General features: G+C 39.1%; 1 protein-coding gene across 17 annotated transcripts in view; it reads left to right on the forward strand.

Moving 5' to 3' along the window:
- Window positions 1-20,720, forward strand: part of PCDH15 (protocadherin related 15) — a 789,181-nt gene extending 768,461 nt beyond the window's left edge. For 5 of the 17 annotated variants that reach the window (XM_047088651.1, XM_047088652.1, XM_047088659.1 and 2 more), the window contains 3 exons: window positions 38-190; window positions 2,482-2,487; window positions 4,365-5,766. In XM_047088651.1, coding sequence (XP_046944607.1) covers window positions 38-190; window positions 2,482-2,487; window positions 4,365-5,766 — 1,561 coding nt within the window. Of the gene's footprint in view, window positions 1-37; window positions 191-2,481; window positions 2,488-4,364; window positions 5,767-7,566; window positions 7,633-9,780; window positions 9,800-11,413; window positions 11,453-15,707; window positions 15,779-16,638; window positions 16,748-17,668; window positions 18,527-20,174 lie in introns of those variants that run through there. The other 12 variants (XM_047088653.1, XM_047088654.1, XM_047088658.1 and 9 more) reach the window with 8 other exon arrangements.
- The last annotated feature ends 700 nt before the right edge of the window (window positions 20,721-21,420 follow it).

The raw sequence follows: 21,420 nt of genomic DNA on the forward strand, positions 1-21,420 counted from the left end.
TAAAACGGTTTTCCACAACACCCCTGCCTTCTCGAAGACGCCAAGCCGAGTGCACCAAGACAGCGCGAATCCAGTCGGCACTACCCGCAGCCAAGCCTGCTGCACCTGCGCCCGCACCTGTGGCCGCGCCCCCGCCGCCCCCGCCGCCCCCCGGGGCGCACCTGTATGAGGAGCTGGGAGACAGCACCATGTAAGTAGGCCAGGGCGCTGCTCTGCCAGACAGGTGGGCCTGATGGATGCTGGGTGGTGAGTATTTCATTTCCACCCGATGCGGAAACACGGTTTGCAGCCTACTTTATTTACTACTTAAAATGGGAAAAAAGAAAACAAATTGTTAAGATGAGAACCTAAGAAAAGTCGAATTGAAAAGTCATAACCAAAACACAAACAAACAAAATAACATTTTTAAAAAATGAGTAGAGAAAGAAGTACTTGGCTGGAGGAGAGACATCTGTAGATGACTAGCTTGAATCATATAATCTCTAAACCTTCACAATTATGCACTTCTTTTCTCCAAAATTCAAAATACATTCTGAAAAAAATTTTTTTTCTCATAAGAAATAAAGACAGGGTAAAGCACAATCATAAAAGAGTAATTCTTGATTTAGTATCCAAAGGCAACTCTTATTTGGTAATTTAAAACCAATGGTATGGTCTAAAATCATAGACTCCTTACAGAGACTGTCTCGGGATGTCATAGGATGGAGTAATTAAAATCTGAGTGAAAATCTGAAACCCAAATAAAGAATTAAATATTAAATATCCAGCCCCTTAAAGAATATGCTTTTTATTATATTCCCCTCAAAAGAGACTGCTGTGATAGCTTAATACTTCTCCTGTGTTATTTGGAACCTCTAAGCAATATTAACTCATACACATTTGAAAGACTTTTAAAGTATTGTGAAAAGACTTCACAGATGTTTCCAGATTGGTGCTACCCTCATAACCAGATTCCTTTCTGACTTATTTAACTTGCCTATGTTTTAAAAATTAAAGAGGAACTATTTCTGGACATGAAATGCAAAACAACCAAGGATATTATAAAATTTTGAATCTGACTAAATTAAATCCAAGACACCTTTTATTAACTAGAATTTGGCAGAGTTGAGGGACTAAAACACATTATTCTACTCTGTTACATTTGTTGCATTTACTAGTAGGAATAAAGCAAGCCTCAAAAATTAAGAAATTTACCTTTTAATGGGAAAGCCAGTTTTAAACACATGTATCGATAATTTTGTCATATTACCACTATTTTTATGAATATAATTTATTGTCAAATTGGCTTACATACAATACCCAGTGCTCATCCCGACATGCACAAGGTGATGTTAAGAAGTTTCAAAAATGTTAAAACTGATTTTAATGTTGTATATTTGAATGCTGAAATTGAATTTAATGCTTGACAGCTTAGTATTTGACATTCTATTTCTAAACTAACAATATAATACAGGATTCATGCTTTAAATATAGTTTTAATTTTTTAATGAGCTGAAAATGACGGTATCTTTTTGAATTACTGGTGAATGTAGGAATTGAGCCAATACGATTTGATTCTCTTTATATTAACCACCTCTCTCCAGCAAAAAAAAAAAATATTCAGAAACTAAGAAAGGCTTATGTGTTAAGTTTTATTGTCTCTGAAATTACTGAGGGATATATATTCATTTTTATTTAAGAAAAGTAAGCATACTATAACATCATCTGGAATCAATATAGTGTGGTGGTGATCATTTTCAAATAGCAACAGTTAAGGACTACTTCTATTTGAAAAATTGTGATAGACTAAGTAGACAGTTTTGCAATTATAATATGTATTTAATGAGGGATCCTGAGTTCTGCACATTTAATTATCTTTAACAAATGTTTGACCTATCTCTTAAAAAACTGTATACAAGGATTCAAACCTTATGTTACTAAAAAATGGACTAGCTCCAGATAAATTATTATCAAATTTAAAAGAAAAAAATCAAAGGTCATTTTGAAAAAGAATCTTCATGAACTAGTTGATAACTTCGTACGGATTCAACAACCGCTGTGATAGTCATCATAGTATTATATGCTTACTTTCTTCCAAACCCTAGTTCTATCTTCTCTATAAATCAGCGCGGACTGATTTTTTTAGTTAGGACGTAGAAACTATTCTTAGAATCTCATTTAAAATTTCTGTTTCGGGGCTGAAATCAGTCGTGTGTAATGAAGGTGAATTTTGCCTATGCACGGGAAATGGATGGCTAGCTACTTTCTGTGATGAGACCACTGGATAAGTGCCATATGATTTTATCTAAACTATTAGCACATATCATTTGTATGAGTAAATACACAGAAAATATAAAAACATATGTTTTCTTTTCTGGATATACATATTAAATGTTTAAAGCAAGTTCCTGTTAGTATTTTCATAATCACCTCCAATTAACTATAGTTCAAACTCTTTTTTTTCTGTCCCATGTTTTCTCTTTCCCACCTGTGGATACATAGGCATAAGTAAGTAAATAATATCATTCTAATACAAGGCATTAGGGTAAAAAGATACAATAGAATAGATTAACTGCTGTTTTACTCTAAATATAGTAATCGTCATCTTCTATTATGGAGTCATCGGCTTTTAAAAAGAAAGTCCTATCTTCCATATCTCATTCCCTTTTGGTGTCTTGAAATGGCGTGAACTTAAAACAAGTGTTTCACTGACAGTACCTGTGCCTCTCAAGACAAAGTATCAAAATTCTTAAAATGCTTAAAGATATTAAAATATCTTAAAAATATTTAAAGATACCTCTCCATCAAAAGTGATGTAGTATCATTATGTATCATTCTTTCCAGGAAAAATTAAACAAGAACAAATCTATAAAAAATTGCCAAATAATATGTCAAGTCCATTTTTTGAAAAAGAATGACTTGGCAAGATCAGAAGTAAGTGTTTGTTGTCTGTTTAATCCACAGTATCTGTCCTTCCTGAATTATTCAAGGGGGCCTGATGCCCCACATCCACGTGTAGTTTGTATCTTAGTGAAATGATTCAGTAACAACTCTGGCTTTATATAGCATTTTATTGCCTTATCTGTCATTCTTATCAGCGCGGCTACTTAATTTTTATTCACAGTATTTCCTTTTATTTCATTCCTGTGTGGCTAGAGATTAAATAATAACAAAAGTCAACATTACTCTGTTTGGGCTTGAGAGCAAGACTCAATGAGAGACTATTGGGAAGCACCCAGCCTTGCCGGGAGGTGGGGGGACGTACCGATGCTTTCCTTAGAGACCCTTACTCACGTCCCCTCACCTACTCAATTGCATTTGTCACTCGCAGCCCATCACTCAGTGTCAGTGTCTGAGCACATCTTGCAGCGATATCGAAACTGTTATTTTACCATAAACCTTTCCTTAAAGTCGGTCTTGACCAAAATTGGATGCAGATCATATTCAAACTAAATACCACTAACCCCTCTTACGGTAATGTTGATAGCATTTTAAAACTGATGAAGCTTAAAATGGAAATCGAAGAAAGTAATCTCTGTCAAGGTTCTGGCATCAGTTCCATTTCTCAATTGTGATTTTGAGCCCTGTGAGAGAAATTTCTCCCGTCTGTCCTTGGAGAATAGAGAATTCCTTTCTGCTTTCTCTGGTCAGCTGCATCGCAGGTACGAGAGTACTTTTAGCTCCAGGACAGAATTACTGAGATGAGAGATAATGACCCCGAATCAGATACAGCGAAGGATCCTTTCCCCAAAACCATCAGCTCTGAGCACCCTAAAGCAAAGCAAAGGATGTAAAACCATTCGCCAAAACCCTGGTTTGCAATTTGGAGGACCGTGATTTCTACATAAGAGAACTGTTATGGGGTGCCTGGATGAGTCGGTCGGTTAAGCCTCCAACTCCTGATTTCACCTCAGGTCAGGGTCTCACAGTTCCCAAGTTCCAGCCCCACGTTGGGCTCTGTGCAGAGCCTGCTTGGGACTCTGTCTCTCTCCCTCTTTCTCTGCCCCATCCCTTTTGCCCTCTATCTCCCTTTCAAAATAAATAAAATTAAACTTTATTTAAAAAGAGAGAGAACTGGGATGTCTAGCTCTGGATACTTCGCTGTATCAGAGTAATCAGGGGAAAAAAAATCAGTCTACAGGTTGACACAGTTTTTAAAAATGAAAATTTCTCCTGCCACTCACAGCTCTCGGGCTTTTCCTGCCCTGCCTTTCTGAGACCAAGGGCACGAAAGTAATTAGTAGATTAGTGTTGCTAATCAGTAGATTAGTGTCACTTGGCCTCTTGTGTCTTGAAGTAGTGACGAGAACCATAAAGACATCTTTCTCGTGAAAGTTATGTCACAACCTGTTTCCTTACATTTCATTATGTTCTTTTCTTTCAAGTCTTTTCCTTCTCTACCATTTCCAACAAAGCAGGGGAAATAAATCAGTCTCAGAAGACAGGAAAAATCAACACAGTGGGATGCCCTTTTCTTCCAGCACTGTTCGGGCTCACAAAGAGGCTCGTGTAGACGGACCACTTAATGACCAGCCCGCGTCGGCAAGAACATTCCCACTGGTATCTGATGAGGACGCCTTGAGTACCCACGGTACTCTTTATAAGGAAACCGTAGATCCAAGACCAACAAATTCAGACTTTTTGCTCAGAACAGATTTCAAAGGCTCACTTTTACCCAGAACAAAAGGCAGGAGTAAGTCCCTGAGGGGCCCGAGAGAAATGTTTCAGAGGATGTGGAATCAGCCAGTCTGCTTCCCTCAGAGACCAGTGTGGGAACTTCCCAAGAGACCAGAGACCACAGATCTGCAGCACTGGCAGAGCAACGGGCGGGAAGGTAGAAAGGAAAGCCCTGGAACCTGTCCAAACCAAAGAGGTAGCGGGAGGCCCCTGCCGAGAGCCGGGGATACGCAGGCGGCAGAGAGAGAGGAAATGAGGCCAGGTGATTCACTGCCTGTGTTGGGAACAGAACACGTGGCATCTCCATCTTCAGACTCTTCCTGTTTCTCTCCTTCACCTCGCTCCTCCTTCTCCACTTTGCCAACTGTGTCAAGAACTGTGGAGCTCCAGTCCGAGCCTCATGCCGCCATTTCTCCGGCTGACTGTTCCTTGGAACTTTCTCCTTCGACGCCTGGCATTTTGCATTCTCCAGTCTTTAGGAGAGAGGCACCCGTGTGTATGCTGACTGTGGAAGCCGAAAGGAACATTTTCGAAATTCTTCCCGAACCACCCCGTATCTCTCCTCCTCCAACTCCTGTTGCTTTTTCCTATCTTCCTCCTTCCCATCCTCCTCCTCCACTTCTTCCGCTGTCCGGCCCCCCTTCCCTTCCCTCTACTTCTCCTTCACTCCCTCTCCCCTCCCCTCCTTCCCTCCCTCCACCATGCCCCCCTCTTCCTTCTCCACTGTCTCCTCCCCCTTCGGTTCCGTCCACCAGGTGTGTCCCTATACCAGCTGTTAAAGGTACTGTCGGTGTAACACCAGCGGAGGAAAGGACGTCCTCTGGGACACAGCTGCCAGTATCTACCACGGAGTGCAAGGCGGATCCCCGAAGGGAACCAAAAGGCATCCTCAAGCATATTAAAAACGTAGCAGACCTTGAAAAGTCAATAGCTAACATGTACAGTCAAATAGAAAAAAACTTCCCACCAATGCACAACTCAGACCTTGAAACTAGTTGCCCTCCAGAGACAGAAAATGTGGAAATGACCTCTGGACAAAACCAGGGGAATTTGCACAGGATTGTCGAGGGAACTGAAAACCGACCTCACAGTGAATCTACTTCCCTGTAATGTCGCTCTTCGTGTTTTAACCGGACAACTCTTTTGTTGACCGTAATCTGCGAGTGGAGGCAAATGGGAACATTAGAGAAGATTCCATTCTTTTACCCAAAACTCCGTGCAGTGCTGTTTTTTCCCTCATTTTTTACTTTTAAAGATTATTAACCTCATCGTTTCTAACTCATATTATAGATTTACCTTAATTTTCTTAACTACGAAGTAGCATTATTTGTCTACGTTTGTTTTAAAAAGTAAGTAATTTCAGTCTATTTTTCAGTGGGAATATGTGGGCAAGAAAGTTAGATATCCAACTTAAACCAATGGTTTGTTAACATGTTAATGCAGTAACGTCTACATTTACTTCCTGATCATAGTTTTATTTGAGTGCTCCAGGAAAAAAAGAAAAAAAAGCAAACTGTTAAAATAAGCTAAAAAAATGATATCATAGGTTCTGTTTCTTCCTTGAAGCCTATGTATTTGGTAAGATTAAATACTACCAAAGTAAAAATGTTATGTATCTAGAAATGTAGGAGTTGACAGACATTATGGTGTTCCAAAATAAATCCCAGGTGCTATAAGATGTAGTCATCTGTTTTCTTACATGAACAGTCTTCAGTCTGGCTTGCTTTTATCTTACTAGTGTGCTTATACAGTTGAAAAATCTTTTATGTTTTCAGTTACTGTCTTAGTCTACTTATTTCTCATTATGCTTTCTCTTCCCCTCTTTATAATGAAAATAAATCTTGAGCTGTTGGCTTTTTAAGACATTTCATTGTTCCCACAGATGTTGACAGGGACCTTCGGTTTTGCTTGTCCACATTATGTTATCATCTTGTCATTATAATTTTATCATAAGATTCTCTTTCAAAGAAAATATTTATCTCAGTTTAATAAAGAAATTCTAATTAGTTTCACCAAAATAAAGTTAACTAAATGTCTACAGAGGTTTATCTAGTATGAATTTAGTTGCTATTTGATTGATGAAAATTATAAATGTTTTTATTAAGTTTGTCAATAATATAAAACGTTTGCCTACCGTAATTTTAGAACAGCATTATTGGCTTCATTTCTAGTTACCTTTAATTACTCTAGGTAAATCATCCAAACTTATTTGTATAAATAAGATATAAAAATTTTAAATAGAAATCAAGAAAGAATATGTCTGGTGAAGTGTCATCAGTTTTATATAGGCTTTTAACTCTTTGTTTTAAGTGAAGAAGATAAAAATTTATCCTCGAAAAAAAAAACCAAAACAAAACCAAAAACACGTTATGTTGTAGTTTTTCTCAGAACTCAACTTGGAAAATTCTTAAAGACCTCAGCTGAGCTAAGTGCTATCTTCCTATCTCTTTAATGAAAACTACACTTGACTAGCAAGTAATTATTCTGTTTTCCCACCTAACCCATGGAATAAATTTTATTTACTGGAAATCCCCACTTTAAATACAAGCGTAATTATTTGATTTATTCTGCAATTTTAATATTGTAGAAGATAAAAGTTTGCACAGGAAAACAAAACATGGTTTCAAAATGTAGGCCAAAATCTTGCCAGGTGATCTCCATTGTAGATACCTAATACAGGCCCGTATAATGCATCATTTCAAAGATTTTGTTCAGCTCTTACATTATGTGATATTTCTTCAAGAATTTGGTCTGTCATCCTTAATAGTATCTGATTTTTTGAAAAATCTATAAATCGAATTATTTTCATTAGCTCCTTTGCTTCAGTTTCTTTTCATCCAAATCAAGAGTAATTTCCTTCTTGGGGTTTTTGAACCTGATTTTTTTCTGTCTTTCACTGAAACATTTCAGTTGGAATTTTTGTTGGCAGCTGGTCATATGCATTGGAAGTTGTGCTATTTGGCGGACTCTGACAAGGTATTATTCATAATTGTGTAAGCCTTTCATTTGAGTGTGTGTTTTTTAAGCTATTTGTATCAACTTCTTGGATATGAGAAATTTTTAATATATTCTCTAAATAATTATAAAGAAATATTATGAAAACCCCAAATAACAGTTTTATGTAGGTATGTGCAGCCTCACTGAGTTGTCACACTGTCCTTTTCTGTATCATTTTTATAGTATTTCTTTAGTCTAAACATTTTATTAGTATATTACACTTTTCAAATGAAACATCCATTCCCATGTTTTCTATTTAATAGTTTTTTATTTCACGTTCTATTTAGAGATCCCTGGATTCATTGTAAAAGTCCGTTCGAATGCCTTCTGCATGAGACCTATAAATATTCTTTGAGTTCGTAGGCCAAAATATTATTTCCCTTCTCAACCCATAAGCCCCCACAACCTGCCAACGAACCTCCAGAATCATAATACATTATTTGTCTTCTGCATTTATTATGTTCCAATTGTGCATAAGAAATTATTAGATGCCTTGATAAAATATATAAGTAAGTTACCATATGTTTTCCTTATTATTAAATGCATACAAATGGTATACAATGATAATTAACACACATGGAATACCATCTGCATAAAAATGCATCAGTATTATGTGACTTGTCTTGTAAGAGTCAACAGAAAGTCACGTTAATTGAAAGCATACAGACAATTATACATATTGATTCTGTTCTGTACTTTTTCTAAGTCACTTTCTGCCTTTGATCTGAGACAATCCAAATAACTACGTGAAAGACAACAAAAAGATTAATGGAAACAGTGTAGTTCATCTATTGGTATTTTATTCTCCACACGTAGGAAAAAGACTGCTACTGAAAAAAAACAAACACCAAAAAAGGCAGCTTAAATATCCTGGAGAGTAAAGTCCAGCTTTCGTTGGACATTTATATCATGTATGTGACTCAATTCTCATTACTAAAACCTAAGTATGAGCTTTCTCTGTCTGTGAAAGATATAAATCCAGTAAACTTCTAAATGCTTTAGAAGGATTATAATTTGCATAACTATTGGCAGAATCATAGAAGCAAAACTCACTGAAGGTCCATTTCAGATAATAAATTGCGACAGGATTAACTAAGCATTATATTACCATTATTACCAGCCATTTCAATCAGCAATGCCTTAACCACTTAAGATTTGTTCAGATAAGTAGACTTCTTTTGTAAAGGCCTTGTAATATTTTAAAGAAATTTTCTACAGATATTGTTTTGTTGGACTTTAAAGTTATGGGTGCCTCTTCGTAGCAGTTACTAGCTTTATATACTCAGTCTTTCGCACCATACTATACATATAACACTTTAGATCAACTGTTTAGTGAATGAGAAATAAAAAATCTTTATAATTAAAGACATTCAATACTGAAAGCATTCTATATATATATATATATATATATATATATATATATATATATATATATTTTTCCCCTCTCAACTACAGTCAAACCTTTCCCCAACTTTTCGTCCATGAACTTTACAAATCCTTACGTAATATTGAATGTTTGGCTCTTTCTTATACCTCTGCCAATAGTCAGCTCTTATATTATGTCTGATAATGTCCTTGACCCTTAAAGGCTAGTCAGTATTTTGCATTCATTATTTTTAGAATAAATTGATGCAAAGAGACAAAAAAACAAAAAACAAAAAAACCACCTTACAAATGTTTGGAAGAATATATTGTAGTCATTGAGGCAATTTTTTCATTCTGTACCAGTATGCTTTTCATGTATAAAACAATCTTTTCCCCAAATGAGCATCTTATATACGTTAAAACTTGTCTAGGATGCAGATGATATAGAATACTTTTGATCCACTTGACAATAACAGAGTCAAAGTGTGTTATTATACACCACTGGGATATAATAGACTGTGTATGGTTGAGTATCATATGGCATGTGGGTCTTGGCTGGTCACTGTTTTTAGTAAAGCAGGCATGAAACTTCGATCCTCCTGTCCTGATACTGCCACAAATTGTATTTCTCACCGAGACAATTTTTAGTAAAAATTACCTTCTCAGTGTCCATCACATTTTTAAAAACACCCTCATCTATAATTTCATGTAATCTGAAACTCTAAGTTGTTTAATACTGATTTCTTTGTTTCTGCCTTGCAGGAGAGGGTATGCATCAGAGGTAAGGGCTTTATGGTATTGATATTATATCAAGCCTACTAGGAAAATATTTGCATTATAGGAAGGCCTGGTTTACATTCTTTCATAGCCAGGGTATTCTCCTTTATTTCAACGAAACTTATAAATGTGCTGTGCTATTTATTCTCTTGTGTACCTGTTACTGTTTTGTTTGGGGGTTTTAAGTGGGTGAACAAATACCAAGTGCTCACGTTTTCAAGGATAAACCATATTTTGCCTGAATTGCTGTTACTTGATATTGTCCAATATTCCACCAAATTTATTTCTTGGAGGCTATAAACCTAACGTAGCCACCTAGGATTCCTTAACTTTTATCCTTTTTACCAGTCCAAGGCTCCTTCCCAACATATTCAAGCTAAGATCGTAAAGAGTTGTGAAAGGTCAGACTGAGAAATCTCTGGCTTTCCATCGTGTTCGTTTGAGTCTGAGTCTGTGGAGATGATAGTGGGCGTTCTGGCCAGTGGCATCTGGCTGGCCCCTCGGAGAGTCGTACTGCCGATGAGGCCACCGAGAACCCAGCAGAGTGTAGCAGACAGCTTCCCAGTCAAGATAGTGAAATGACTGTGCACCCTGACTGGCCAGTAGTGTAGAAATGCACAAATCCTAACGTGTTTGGAGATCAAGACGAATGAATTTAAGAATAACTGGTTTTCGGGGACAATTATAACAGCTAACAGACTGGATCGGGATATCTCTAGCTCCAACTTCCTGCTTCCTTAAGTGAGTGCCTTAACTAGACCAGCTCGCTCACATCCGTGTCGTGGAAACTGTAGCCCTTCAATCTCATAGCTGTCCTGCTGGTCCTTTCAAACGTCTGGTTCACTGCTGGAACTTCTCCCGGAACTTCTGTGCCCACATTCCCAGTGCTTACTGTAAGATTCATGTTGTGTAGCTACACCCCCCCACCCCTCAAAGAGTGGGTAAGCCACGGTTTGATAAATTATCGTGAACGGACCAATAGAGACCTGATTTCCTTTCAGTAAGTATGGGTGAGGTTGGGAGGCAGTAAGAAGTGATCCCCACAAAATCAGAGGAAGGACGATTTCCCTAATCACAAAGAACCTCCGAAAGTGTGCTTAATGCCTGACTGTAAGCAACTCATGTTTTGGTAAAAAGAAAAATGGGGAGCATTTCTTAAATATTGATGATGAGTATATTACAACTGTATCATGATTTTGTGTGCTCTCCTCTTCTCATTAATGAACCTGATTGCATTTAATGTGATTGGGGAGAAAAAAAAGAGGGGCAATTTAAAACAAGGTTAGACTTGTTCAAAAGGATTCTGTGGCACTTAAAGTGCTTTTAAAATCATAAGTAACTATATTAAGTTTGTACTAAAAAGTTATTTATAAGTTTCTTATTAAGGTGATTTGAAGTTAATCACAACAATGATGAGATTTTTTTGCAAATCCCTATTATTTTATGTTCTAACATAAATAGTCAAAATATTGGTTGCTATCACATGAATGATCAATCATAATCCCAAGGTAACCAGTTTTAAGCTGTGGCCCTCTTTTTTCTCTCTTTTCAATCACGATCTTCCTTTTCCACCCGAAGTCTTTTCTAAACCTTGTTCTATTTTAACTTCCTTTGGCAGCAACAGCAACTGCTGAGGCCTTCTCTTCTTAAACCAGAGGTATCAGTTTTCTTTTCTTTTCAACCTCGCTGAGCCTTCGGAATTAAGGCCCGTTCTACCTGTAGGCAGACTGGGTGACTGCCAACGTGATTGTACAAGACAGACAGGAGGTGGTTAAACATTAACACAAATAAGTAGGCGAGAAAATCACTCCTCTCCTGCTTGCGGGGGGCGGGGGGGGGGCTGAAATTCTGAACCCTTAGCTCCGTTCTCTAGGAGTTAGACAAGGAAGCCCTTGACTCCTGTTGAAAACAAGCTCTCATTGAAAGAGACAGATCACGAACCTCATCATTCTCTTGTCTCAGTGAATCTAGATGCATCAGAACCCTTCCTGGGACCAGTCAGGGTTTGAGGAAAGAGCTCTGGCCTCTGTACTGAAATAAGGAAAAGTAGAAATTGGGTTGTGATTGACACTCTTAAATCATTCCATGGGATTCAAACATGATGCCTTTGGACACATGTCTATTTCAAAATGCCTAGGACATTTTCTGCTGCCATGAGAAAAAGATAATCAGAATTTTAAAATGAATGCACATAATTTATACTTGTATGCACTATGCACTATCTCAATTTTTTAAAATAATGTTTATTTTAAACGTATCTTTCTTTTGGCATAGTTGGCTGCCAAAGTGCGACCCAAGTGGTTAAGTGGTTACAATTGACTCTCTAAAATTTGGAGGTTGAGTGGCAGGAATATTCAACTTTTGTAAACTTTTAGCTAAAATTTCTAGGAAGACATTCCCATAGACTACTGAATCAGATAACTTGGACTTAAGATCCGAATGGCAATTACTCGATGCAAAACCATAGTCAAGATATGCTCCTTCCGTTTCATTGTCCCCAAAATCTTGGCAGTGATATTGAATATACAAGCTCCTACCTCAGCCACCGGAGCACGGTAGGAAGAAACTCAGCAAATGGTAGTAATACTGTTGCTTTTGTTTGCATTAGTATACACGTTTACACTTTGTCAGTAATTTGCTAAAATAATTCTGTCTTGTCTGTGTGGTCAGAAAAAATGTGGGGCAACAGGGACTGCATGGGGCAGTGGAAAGAGTTGATAGCCCCAGTCTGTCCAGGCCAATTAGGGAGCCTGATGGTTGCTATGCCTTCCTTCATGTATGTATGTGTCTGTGTATCTATGTACGTATCTATGTATCTATGTACCTATTATCTATAATCTATTATCTATCATGTATCTACCTATCATCTGTCTACCTACCTATCATCTATCTATCTGTTAACTATCTATCTATCATCTATCTCTGCATAGTTGATGCTCTGCCCTTCAGTAACTGATGATATAAGACTCCAAGAGGGACCCTTCAGATGATTCCCTTCTACCAGCTTCTGTCTCTTCCCACCTAGCTCAGACAACACAGTGACTGATTGAATCCAGGATTAAGTTTCCTGGATTCCTTTCCAATTGCTTCTATCCTTCTGTGATATTTTTTAAGTCATCTGATAACAGGTATATATCCTATTCTCCCTTTAGGAGAATAAAAGTGTGTGTCTGTAAAGGAAATTATTTGATTCTGACTCTGAAAATCTGAAATTCACTCAGTTGCATTATGTTTCCATAAATATTTGTTTTTCATTATTGCCAAAAGTTATCAAAATTCAAAATGACTTTTGTTTTTAATTGTTGTAACGACACATAACTTGAGATCTTCCCTCTTAAATTTTACATGGATAACACAGTGCGGTTGACTATAATAACACAGTGTTGCATAAAGGATCTTTAGAACTTTCCATCCTGCTTCACTGAAACTTTATACCAGTTGAAAGCGGTTCCACATTTCTCCCTCCCCCACCCCATGGCCATATCATTCTAGATTGGCAATTTTAGACACCTTGTTCAATGGGATCATGCAGTATTTATCCTTCTGTGACGGGCTTATTTAACTTAGCATAACGTTCTCAAGGTTCATCCATGTTGCTGCATATAACAGCAACCCCTTCTTTTATAAGGCTGAGTGATATTCGCTGTATTTATGTACTGCATTTTCTTTATCCATTCTTCCACTGATGAACATTTAGGTTTCAACTTCAAAATCTGTTGGTGGTCTTTTCTCAGTCTCCATATGCATGACACTAAACATGCATTGGCCAAAGAGTTTAAAAGCATTAGTTCTGAAATCAGTTTGCTTCATTTAAACCAGTATAATTGTGTTGGGTTTTAGGTGCGTCAAAAGTCCAAGCCTACCAATATGAAAAATATAGGTAGAGAGATTTATATTTAAAGTGTTTAGTTTGAATAACTTAAATTTAGACTTTAACTGCGTCCCAATTCTTATTGACCTCATTTCCCACTACCATTTTCTGTAATGAGCACTTTTTGTTGAAATATAACTACAGACATAAAAGTAAGCAAGTGATACTGCACAGCAGGAAAAATTTTTACAAAATGCACACCCCCTACTAGCTCTCTAGAAGCCTGTCCATACCAACACCCGGATATTATTTCTCCTTTCTGCCAATGACTCAGCTGGCTTGTTTTTTCCTAAGATAAGTATGTTAGGTAAAAAAATAAATAATATAAAAAAAAAAATATATATATATATATAATTTCAGCTTTGTTTAAGTATATTTGACAAAACCATAAGAAATTTAAAGTATACATTGTTGTGATTTGCTATTTGGTGAGAACAGTTATCTTTTTTTACCAAATTTCAATTACACAGTTATCAACTGCAGTCACCATGCTATACATTCAATCCTCAGACCATTCTCATCTTGTAGTTAAAATCTGTACCCTTTTCCCAACTTCTCCCCACTTCCCCCAGCCCCTGACAACCACTTTGGTAATCTTTGTCTTTATGAGTTTGCCTTTTTATTTTTATATATTTTTGTACTGCATGTATGAATGATACCATGCAGTATGTGTATTTTTATGTCTGGCTTGCTTTCCTTAATGTAACACTCTCAGCTGCCACCCATGGCCAGACTTTCTTTTTAAATGTAGACTTGTAGTGCACGGTGGCAAGACGGTAGCCAGTGAGGTTTATCCAAGGTACTCTTACCACTGATTGGAATTTTTTCACTGGCTTCTAACACACATATCTGTTTGTCTGTGTTTCAAGCTTATGTAAATAGGATTATATAGAATCGTGTGTTTCTTTTGCCCATCACTCTGTTTGGGAGGTTCATCTCTGTGACTGTGTGAGGTAGGTGTGTGTATCTCATGGACTTCTGCTTTGGTTCTGGTTTTTGGCTTTTACAAGTGATGTATTTTGGTGCGCATTTATACTCATTTATGTTCAGCATATAAACTGAACTATACTGAATTTTTGTCAAAGGATATGCATATATTTGACTTTAGTATTACTGCCAAACATTTTCCAAAGGATTTGGCACATTTATAATCTCTCCAAAAGTATGTGAGACTTCCAGCTACCCCATGTCACTGCCAAAACATGTGACTGCTGACCTTGTTGTTTGCTTGTTTTAGCCATTCTTGTGGGTAGACTGAATTAGGTGTTTTTTCTTTTTCAATTTATTCTTATTTATTTCGAGAGAGAGCAAGTGGAGAAAGGGCAGGGAGAGAGGAAAAGAGAATCCCGAGCAGGCCCCTCACTGTCAGCCCAGAGCCCAACTCAGGGCTCAATCTCATGGGCTATGAGATCACGACCTGAGCAGAAATCAAGAATTGGATACTTAAGCGATGGAGCCACCCAGGTGCACCTTAGAATTAGCAGGTTTTAAAATGTAAACATCCCTGAGCGGTCTCACACATTAATGTTGTGTTGAATTAATGTATAAATGATCATCATCATATCCTTTAATAAAAATAAATAATGAATAGAAGTGCTCCGGGTGCTATGAAGCTGTTCTTAGGAAATGAAATAATGCTAAAGATAACATTATAATTCCTTCAGGCTAAAGTCTGTTAATAAAACAAGTTAAAATACAGTGAAATATTTTCTACTGGTAGTTTGTCAAGTTACCCAAGAACAAGTGATATGCTCATCTGTAATCTTTAATAGATTCACCTAATAGATCTAATAGACTCACCATTAGAAAAAAATGTATTTTTTTTTACCCCCTCCATTCTAATGACATAACTTTATTTCATGTCAAATAGTTGGAGCCAGAAAAAAATGTTGAATATGTTTAACTAACATTTGAAATTAAAGTTTGTTGGCAGGAGTGTTCTGAGAGTCATGGGGATTCTAGGTCTGGAAATCTAAATTCATATGATGTGAAATGTGATAAGAATTTATTTTCAAATGCAATTTCTCTTTTTGAACAATAGGAGTTATCCATGGAGTCTGGAATTGATCCTGGCCAGGAATTTGGACAAGATTATTACAGTTATGAGCATGGGTACATCTTCAGATTTTTTTTTATCCAGTATCAATATTTTTATGAAAAATGAATTATTAGATATTACTAGCATTTGTGTTGCAAATGTGATTTCATCCATTTCATCCTTGAAAATGAATTATGTATCTACTTTTAGTTTCAATCAGGTTTTATCCATTTTTTTAACATTCACTTCTGGTTTGATGTTCTATGCTGATATTGACCACAACTCTCATGAAGCAGTAAAATGATTCAAACTTATTTAAATGAGGAATAGAATTCAAACATATTTGCTCAATTCCTGAATTCACCATTTATTTCATAGGGTATGTTTAATCTTTGATGTAACTAGTCAGCCTCAAGACTTGCCCAAGAGAAATTAGGAAGAAAACATACTTTAGAACCCAGTAATAAGCATTTCAAGCCACCCTACACACACGTTAACTGCTTTCCCAAAACACAGAAAGAAAATGTAAATACCATTCCAGATCATGTCTGAAGCAGGTCTTTGCTGTAACTATAGAGACATTATGTTGTGAACAAGCTTTTAGTTTTACAAAGAACCTATTTCATGTTCTAAATTCTTCAACTCATTAAGGAACGATATGCTGTTCCCTTCACACTAGCCTCTCCCCTAACCTGAATCTGAAATAACCTGGTTCTTTTTGCTGTTATTCCAGGGCACCGTCATGGCAAAATCCATTGGCCATCAGGTTGTAGTTCTTGCTCTAGGTTTTTAGTAACTAGTTGATAAGGAGCATGATAGGTGCTGTAAATAGATGTCTGTTGATTGAGTGATGAAGACAAAGAAGAACACCGAGATCAGTCAAGGTTACACGGACCACACAGAAACGTGTTGAAAGTTTAAGTTTCTGTTACAGGTATGAGATGCCTCAGTATGGAAGCCGTCGCCGTCTCTTACCGCCAGCTGGACCAGAGGAGTATGGTGAGGTGGTTGGTGAAGCCGAGGAAGAATATGAGGAGGAAGAGGTAATGTGATGTGTAACCCTATTTGAATAGCAGGCTACAAAATATTTCAAAAATCAGAACTCCCATTCACTTAGTACATGTTTTTCATGGAAATTTCATTATGTGGACCATTTCATCACCTTGTTTATAGAAGGAAATTCATTACTGTGTATGTTTAACTCATTTCCTATGATAAAATGTTAAACACCTGGAATAAAGCCACAATGAAGTTTATATCTTCTAAAATCCTACATGTGACTCCATAAAAATAACATTATAATCAAATACATAAAAGGTATTTTGCAAAACAGTGGTCACTTTGGTTCCCACATTATCCAGCATATCTAAAAATCATGAAAACAGTATAGTTATCAAACAGAAGGAAAGCATTACCAGCAATATTTTTAATGGAATTCTATCACGTTTTAATTAACAGGAGTCATTTATATATTTGTCTACAATATTTACTTGAAACATTTATCCAAAATAAAAACAAAAACAAATGTTGCTAAGGTTTTCCCTGTTCAAAATTAAGAAAATAGTCAAATTTCACATACACCAGTCAGGTAAAGTATCGTAATTTCCTGATTATTTAAAATTTTGCTTAAGAAAACACAAAGCGTTTACTTTAATCAACGTGTAGGGATGGGAGAGAGAAGAGTTCACGATTACTTCTTTCTCTTTTGATCTAAGACGCAAAATAAACTCTGAATAAGAAAAAGAAACACGAAAGCGTTAGATTCTGGTAATACAAAGCACAAGCCAAAATAAAATAAAATACTTTTTTGTGATCACTCTGCGCCCGGATGCGGTGGGGTGAACGGTGGAGAGCCGCCTGCTTATCACAACCTGCAGGTTCGTCCCTGCCCAACTTGTGTGGGACAAGGTCACCTGGTAACCGTCCCCCAGCTGACACTTCACTTGCGTTTTCGTGATTTTCAGGAAAAGGCAAAGAAAGTTAAAAAACCTAAAGTTGAAGTCAGAGAGCCTAGCGAGGAGGAGGAAGTAGTCGTCACCATCGAGAAGCCACCGCTGGCCGAGCCGCCCTGCACCACGTGGAAGAGGGCCAGGATATTCCCGATGATCTTCCGGAAAGTGAGAGGGCTGGCCGAGAGGAGGGGCGTCGTGGACCTCGAGAGTGCAGAGTGGCAGCGGCGCCTTGAGGAAGCAGACAAGGATTATCTGAAGCTCACCCTGGACCAAGACGAGGCCACAGAGAGCACGGTGGAGTCAGAGGAAGAATCCTCGAGCGACTACACAGAGTACAGCGAGGAGGAGTCGGAGTTCAGCGAGTCGGAGACCACGGAAGAGGAGTCCGAGTCAGAGACGCCCTCGGAGGAGGAGGAAGAGAGCTCTACCCCTGGATCCGAAGAGTCGGCGTCCACAGAGTCAGAAGGAGAGAAGGCCAGGAAGAACATCTTTCTTGCCAGGAGAAGGCCGGTTGTTGAGGAGGTCAAGGAGGTCAAAGGCAGGAAACGGGAGCCCCCTGAAGAGCCCGAGGAGGAGCCCAGGGAGGAGGAGGGAGGGCCAGCAGCAGGAGGGGAGAGCGAGCTGGCCTCCGTGGACGAGCCGGCAGACCTGGAGGTCACCGAGGAGGGGAGCGCAGAGGCGGCCTCGGGGGAAGAGGGCTCGGCCAGCGAGGAGGAGTCAGAGCCGGCCAGCAGTGTTAGCAGCAGCAGCAGCAGCGAGAGCCAGTCCGGAGGGCCCTGGGGCTTCCAGGTGCCAGAGCAGGGCAGCAGCAGGGACGCGCGCCGGGACAGGCATCCGGGAGGCCCCGAGGGCTACGACACGGCCCTCTGAGAGCAGGACAGGTGGGAGTGTGCGGTGCTCCTTGCTCTGTGTGCTGTGCCCTCTGTGTGCTCTCTGGGGTGACGCCTGCAGGCAGGTCGTGGGCCTCCTCTCTGTGTGACCTGACAGGGGCATGCCCGAAAAGGGCAGCCCGCGCTGTCCACGCGTATGTGTGCGTTAGAGGGTGTCCGGGGACACGGACTCCCCTCTCTTCTGGGTCGTGGAAGACAAGCGACTAATCCATATTTAATACTTCCTAGTGGGGCTCCTGGGAATGCATCTGGCATCACGGCTCACCAGGGACGCCCGGCCTGGCCGCGTGGCTTCGTGAATCCATACGGGGGTTTCGGCTCAACCGCAGACCGTAAAATCAGGACACGACTTGCAACAGTGACGGCTCTAAAAGTCCACTTTTGTCGATGTGTACATTTCGACTGGCCAAAAGTCTTATATAAAATACCACCCAGGGGCGTACATGTCCGACTCTTGATTTCAGCTCAGGTCATGATCTCACGGTTCACCAGGCTGAGCCCCACGTCAGGCTCTGTGCTGACAGCGCAGAGCCTGCCTGGGATTCTCTCTCTGCCCTTCTCCTGCTTGCATGTGCGCTCTCTCTTTCTCTCTCTCTCTCTCTCTCAAAATAAGTAAACTTAAAAAAAAATCCCACACATGTTCAAACAGGTTTGTAGCTGGCGCTTGGAAATACTAGAAGCTAAATGAAATTAATTAAGTTTAAAAATGAAGTGTATACCATTTCTTTTTCATTGTGGGTAGGGGTTAAAGATTTAGGGAAAAAGGAATTGAATTTTCACAAAACATTCTTCTGGGTAAGTAAACATAATAACTTTGAAAGCTATACCTGGAAATCCAAAAAGTGTGGCTTACTTACTGCAACATGTTGGTGGTTCACATATTCCGAAAACGTGGAACTATTTAGTACTGGCTACCCTTCACTCCTTGTCGTTCCTGACGTGGACTGGTAAAAGAAAAATGTAGAAACGTTCATGCGTTCCAGTTGCTTACTAGAGGAAAGTTCACAATTTGTTCACTGTTTTGTGTATTGCTGGGTAAATTATTCAGGATGGGAAGATATTTTCGTTCCAGTTAACAACATCTAAGTGGAATATACAGAGCATATATATTAAATGAGATATACTTAAATATATTTAAATGAAGTATCCGGAACACTGGGATGCTTCTCATTTGGCTAACAGAGGATTACTTAGGAATTAGAAGAATGCAGGTTTAAAAAATATCTTTAAGATCTGGGGGCAAGAAGGATTTTACCAACAGGCTATACTAACGCTGTGCCTGCCTTCTAATCTGACCTCCCCGAAATGTGTAGCCGCTGTCCAACAGTGGAGGAGATCCTCACTCCGATATAAACCATACGCCTGTTTTTCAGAGAGAGCAGTAACTTGATCTACAAGAACACAAGTGCACCTGCAAAGTCAGCTCCTTAAGGGAGCCCCACTTGACTCTGAGAAGGGATGCCCTACCAGCCGTGGGCTGGGCCGCGAATGGACAGTAGTTTCTTCCTACCTCTCTCCAGTCCTTTACCTCCGACAGCTTTGCATCACGGGTGTTGAATTTCACAGGCCTTGTAACCTTTGCCCCTCTGATTCCTGTGACAGTGACTCTTTGTCTTTTCTCCCGGCAGTGGGCCAGGAGACGGATGATCAAGCTGGTCGTGGACCGCGAGTATGAGGCCAGCTCCACTGGAGAAGACAGCGCCCCAGAGTGTCAGAGGAACCGTGTGCACCCTCGCGGCCCGCACAGCAACATCAATGGCAACATCTATATCGCACAGAACGGTTCCGTGCTGCGAACCCGCCGGGCCTGCCTCGCTGATACCTTAAAAGCCACTTCCCCCGTGCGGCTGGGGAGGCACTTTAAGAAACTCGACAAGTTGGCCGTGACACAGGAGGAGAATGTCCCCCTGAACACGTTGTCCAAGGGCCCGTTTTCCACCGAGAAGATGAACACAAGGCCCACTCTTGTCACGTTCGCCCCTTGCCCTGTGGGGACCGACAGCTCAGCAGGGAGGCCGCTGGGCCCCAGGCTGAAAAGCACAGTTGAACAGGAGGCCGACAGTAAGAACGTCAGGGACCCTCTGGAAGTCCACAGCGACCACACGCACTCAGACGACGAGGAGCTCTGGATGGGCCCCTGGAACAGCCTGCATATACCAATGACAAAACTGTGACTGGGGTTTTCTAAGAAGTTACTTTGATTTTTACTTCAGTTTTTAATAAACTGCGCTTTTTATTGTCGCTGACAAAATGACGTATGGGATTTATATCATGCACACAAGCGAAAACTTTGGAAACTATGCTTTAAACTTTAAAAAAAAAAAAAGACAAATTTGCACTCACTCACATTTGTATCGGTGAATTGTTCTTCCGGGAAAATCTTTTTTGGACAGACTCTCAATTCACTAAATAACATCTCACTTAAATGCATCACTTAGCTGTTTTGTTGGGTCTTGAATTTTTTTTCATTATAATAAAGAAATAATTTACTAAGTCATCATTTATATTTTGTTGATTAACATAGATGACTCTTCATCTCCACCTTCACAGAACTTTTTTTGGTACATGTGAATTTTGTTTTCGTTAAAAAATGGGAAAAAATTTATATTAGAGGATTTTACAGGTAATGGGTTTATACAGCTGCTGTCTACACCATACTGTTTTTTTAAAAGAATAATAGAATTACAAAGTGATAGCAAATGTGGGAATCTTCCGTAAATTATTAGGAATCATGAACCTCTTTTCCTTATTGTCCGATATAAAGTTTTTCAAAATTTTACATATGTATCTGTTGACCTTTTAAGGAACACTCTTTTATAAATATCATCTGCGGTTTTCCCTCACTCCCAACCCCTTTACACACACACTTTATGA

The sequence above is a fragment of the Lynx rufus genome, unplaced genomic scaffold, assembly GCF_022079265.1.
Source record: "Lynx rufus isolate CCGP_SWC_20201006 ecotype Redwood Valley unplaced genomic scaffold, mLynRuf1.p SCAF_25, whole genome shotgun sequence".
Classification (NCBI taxonomy): domain Eukaryota; kingdom Metazoa; phylum Chordata; class Mammalia; order Carnivora; family Felidae; genus Lynx; species Lynx rufus.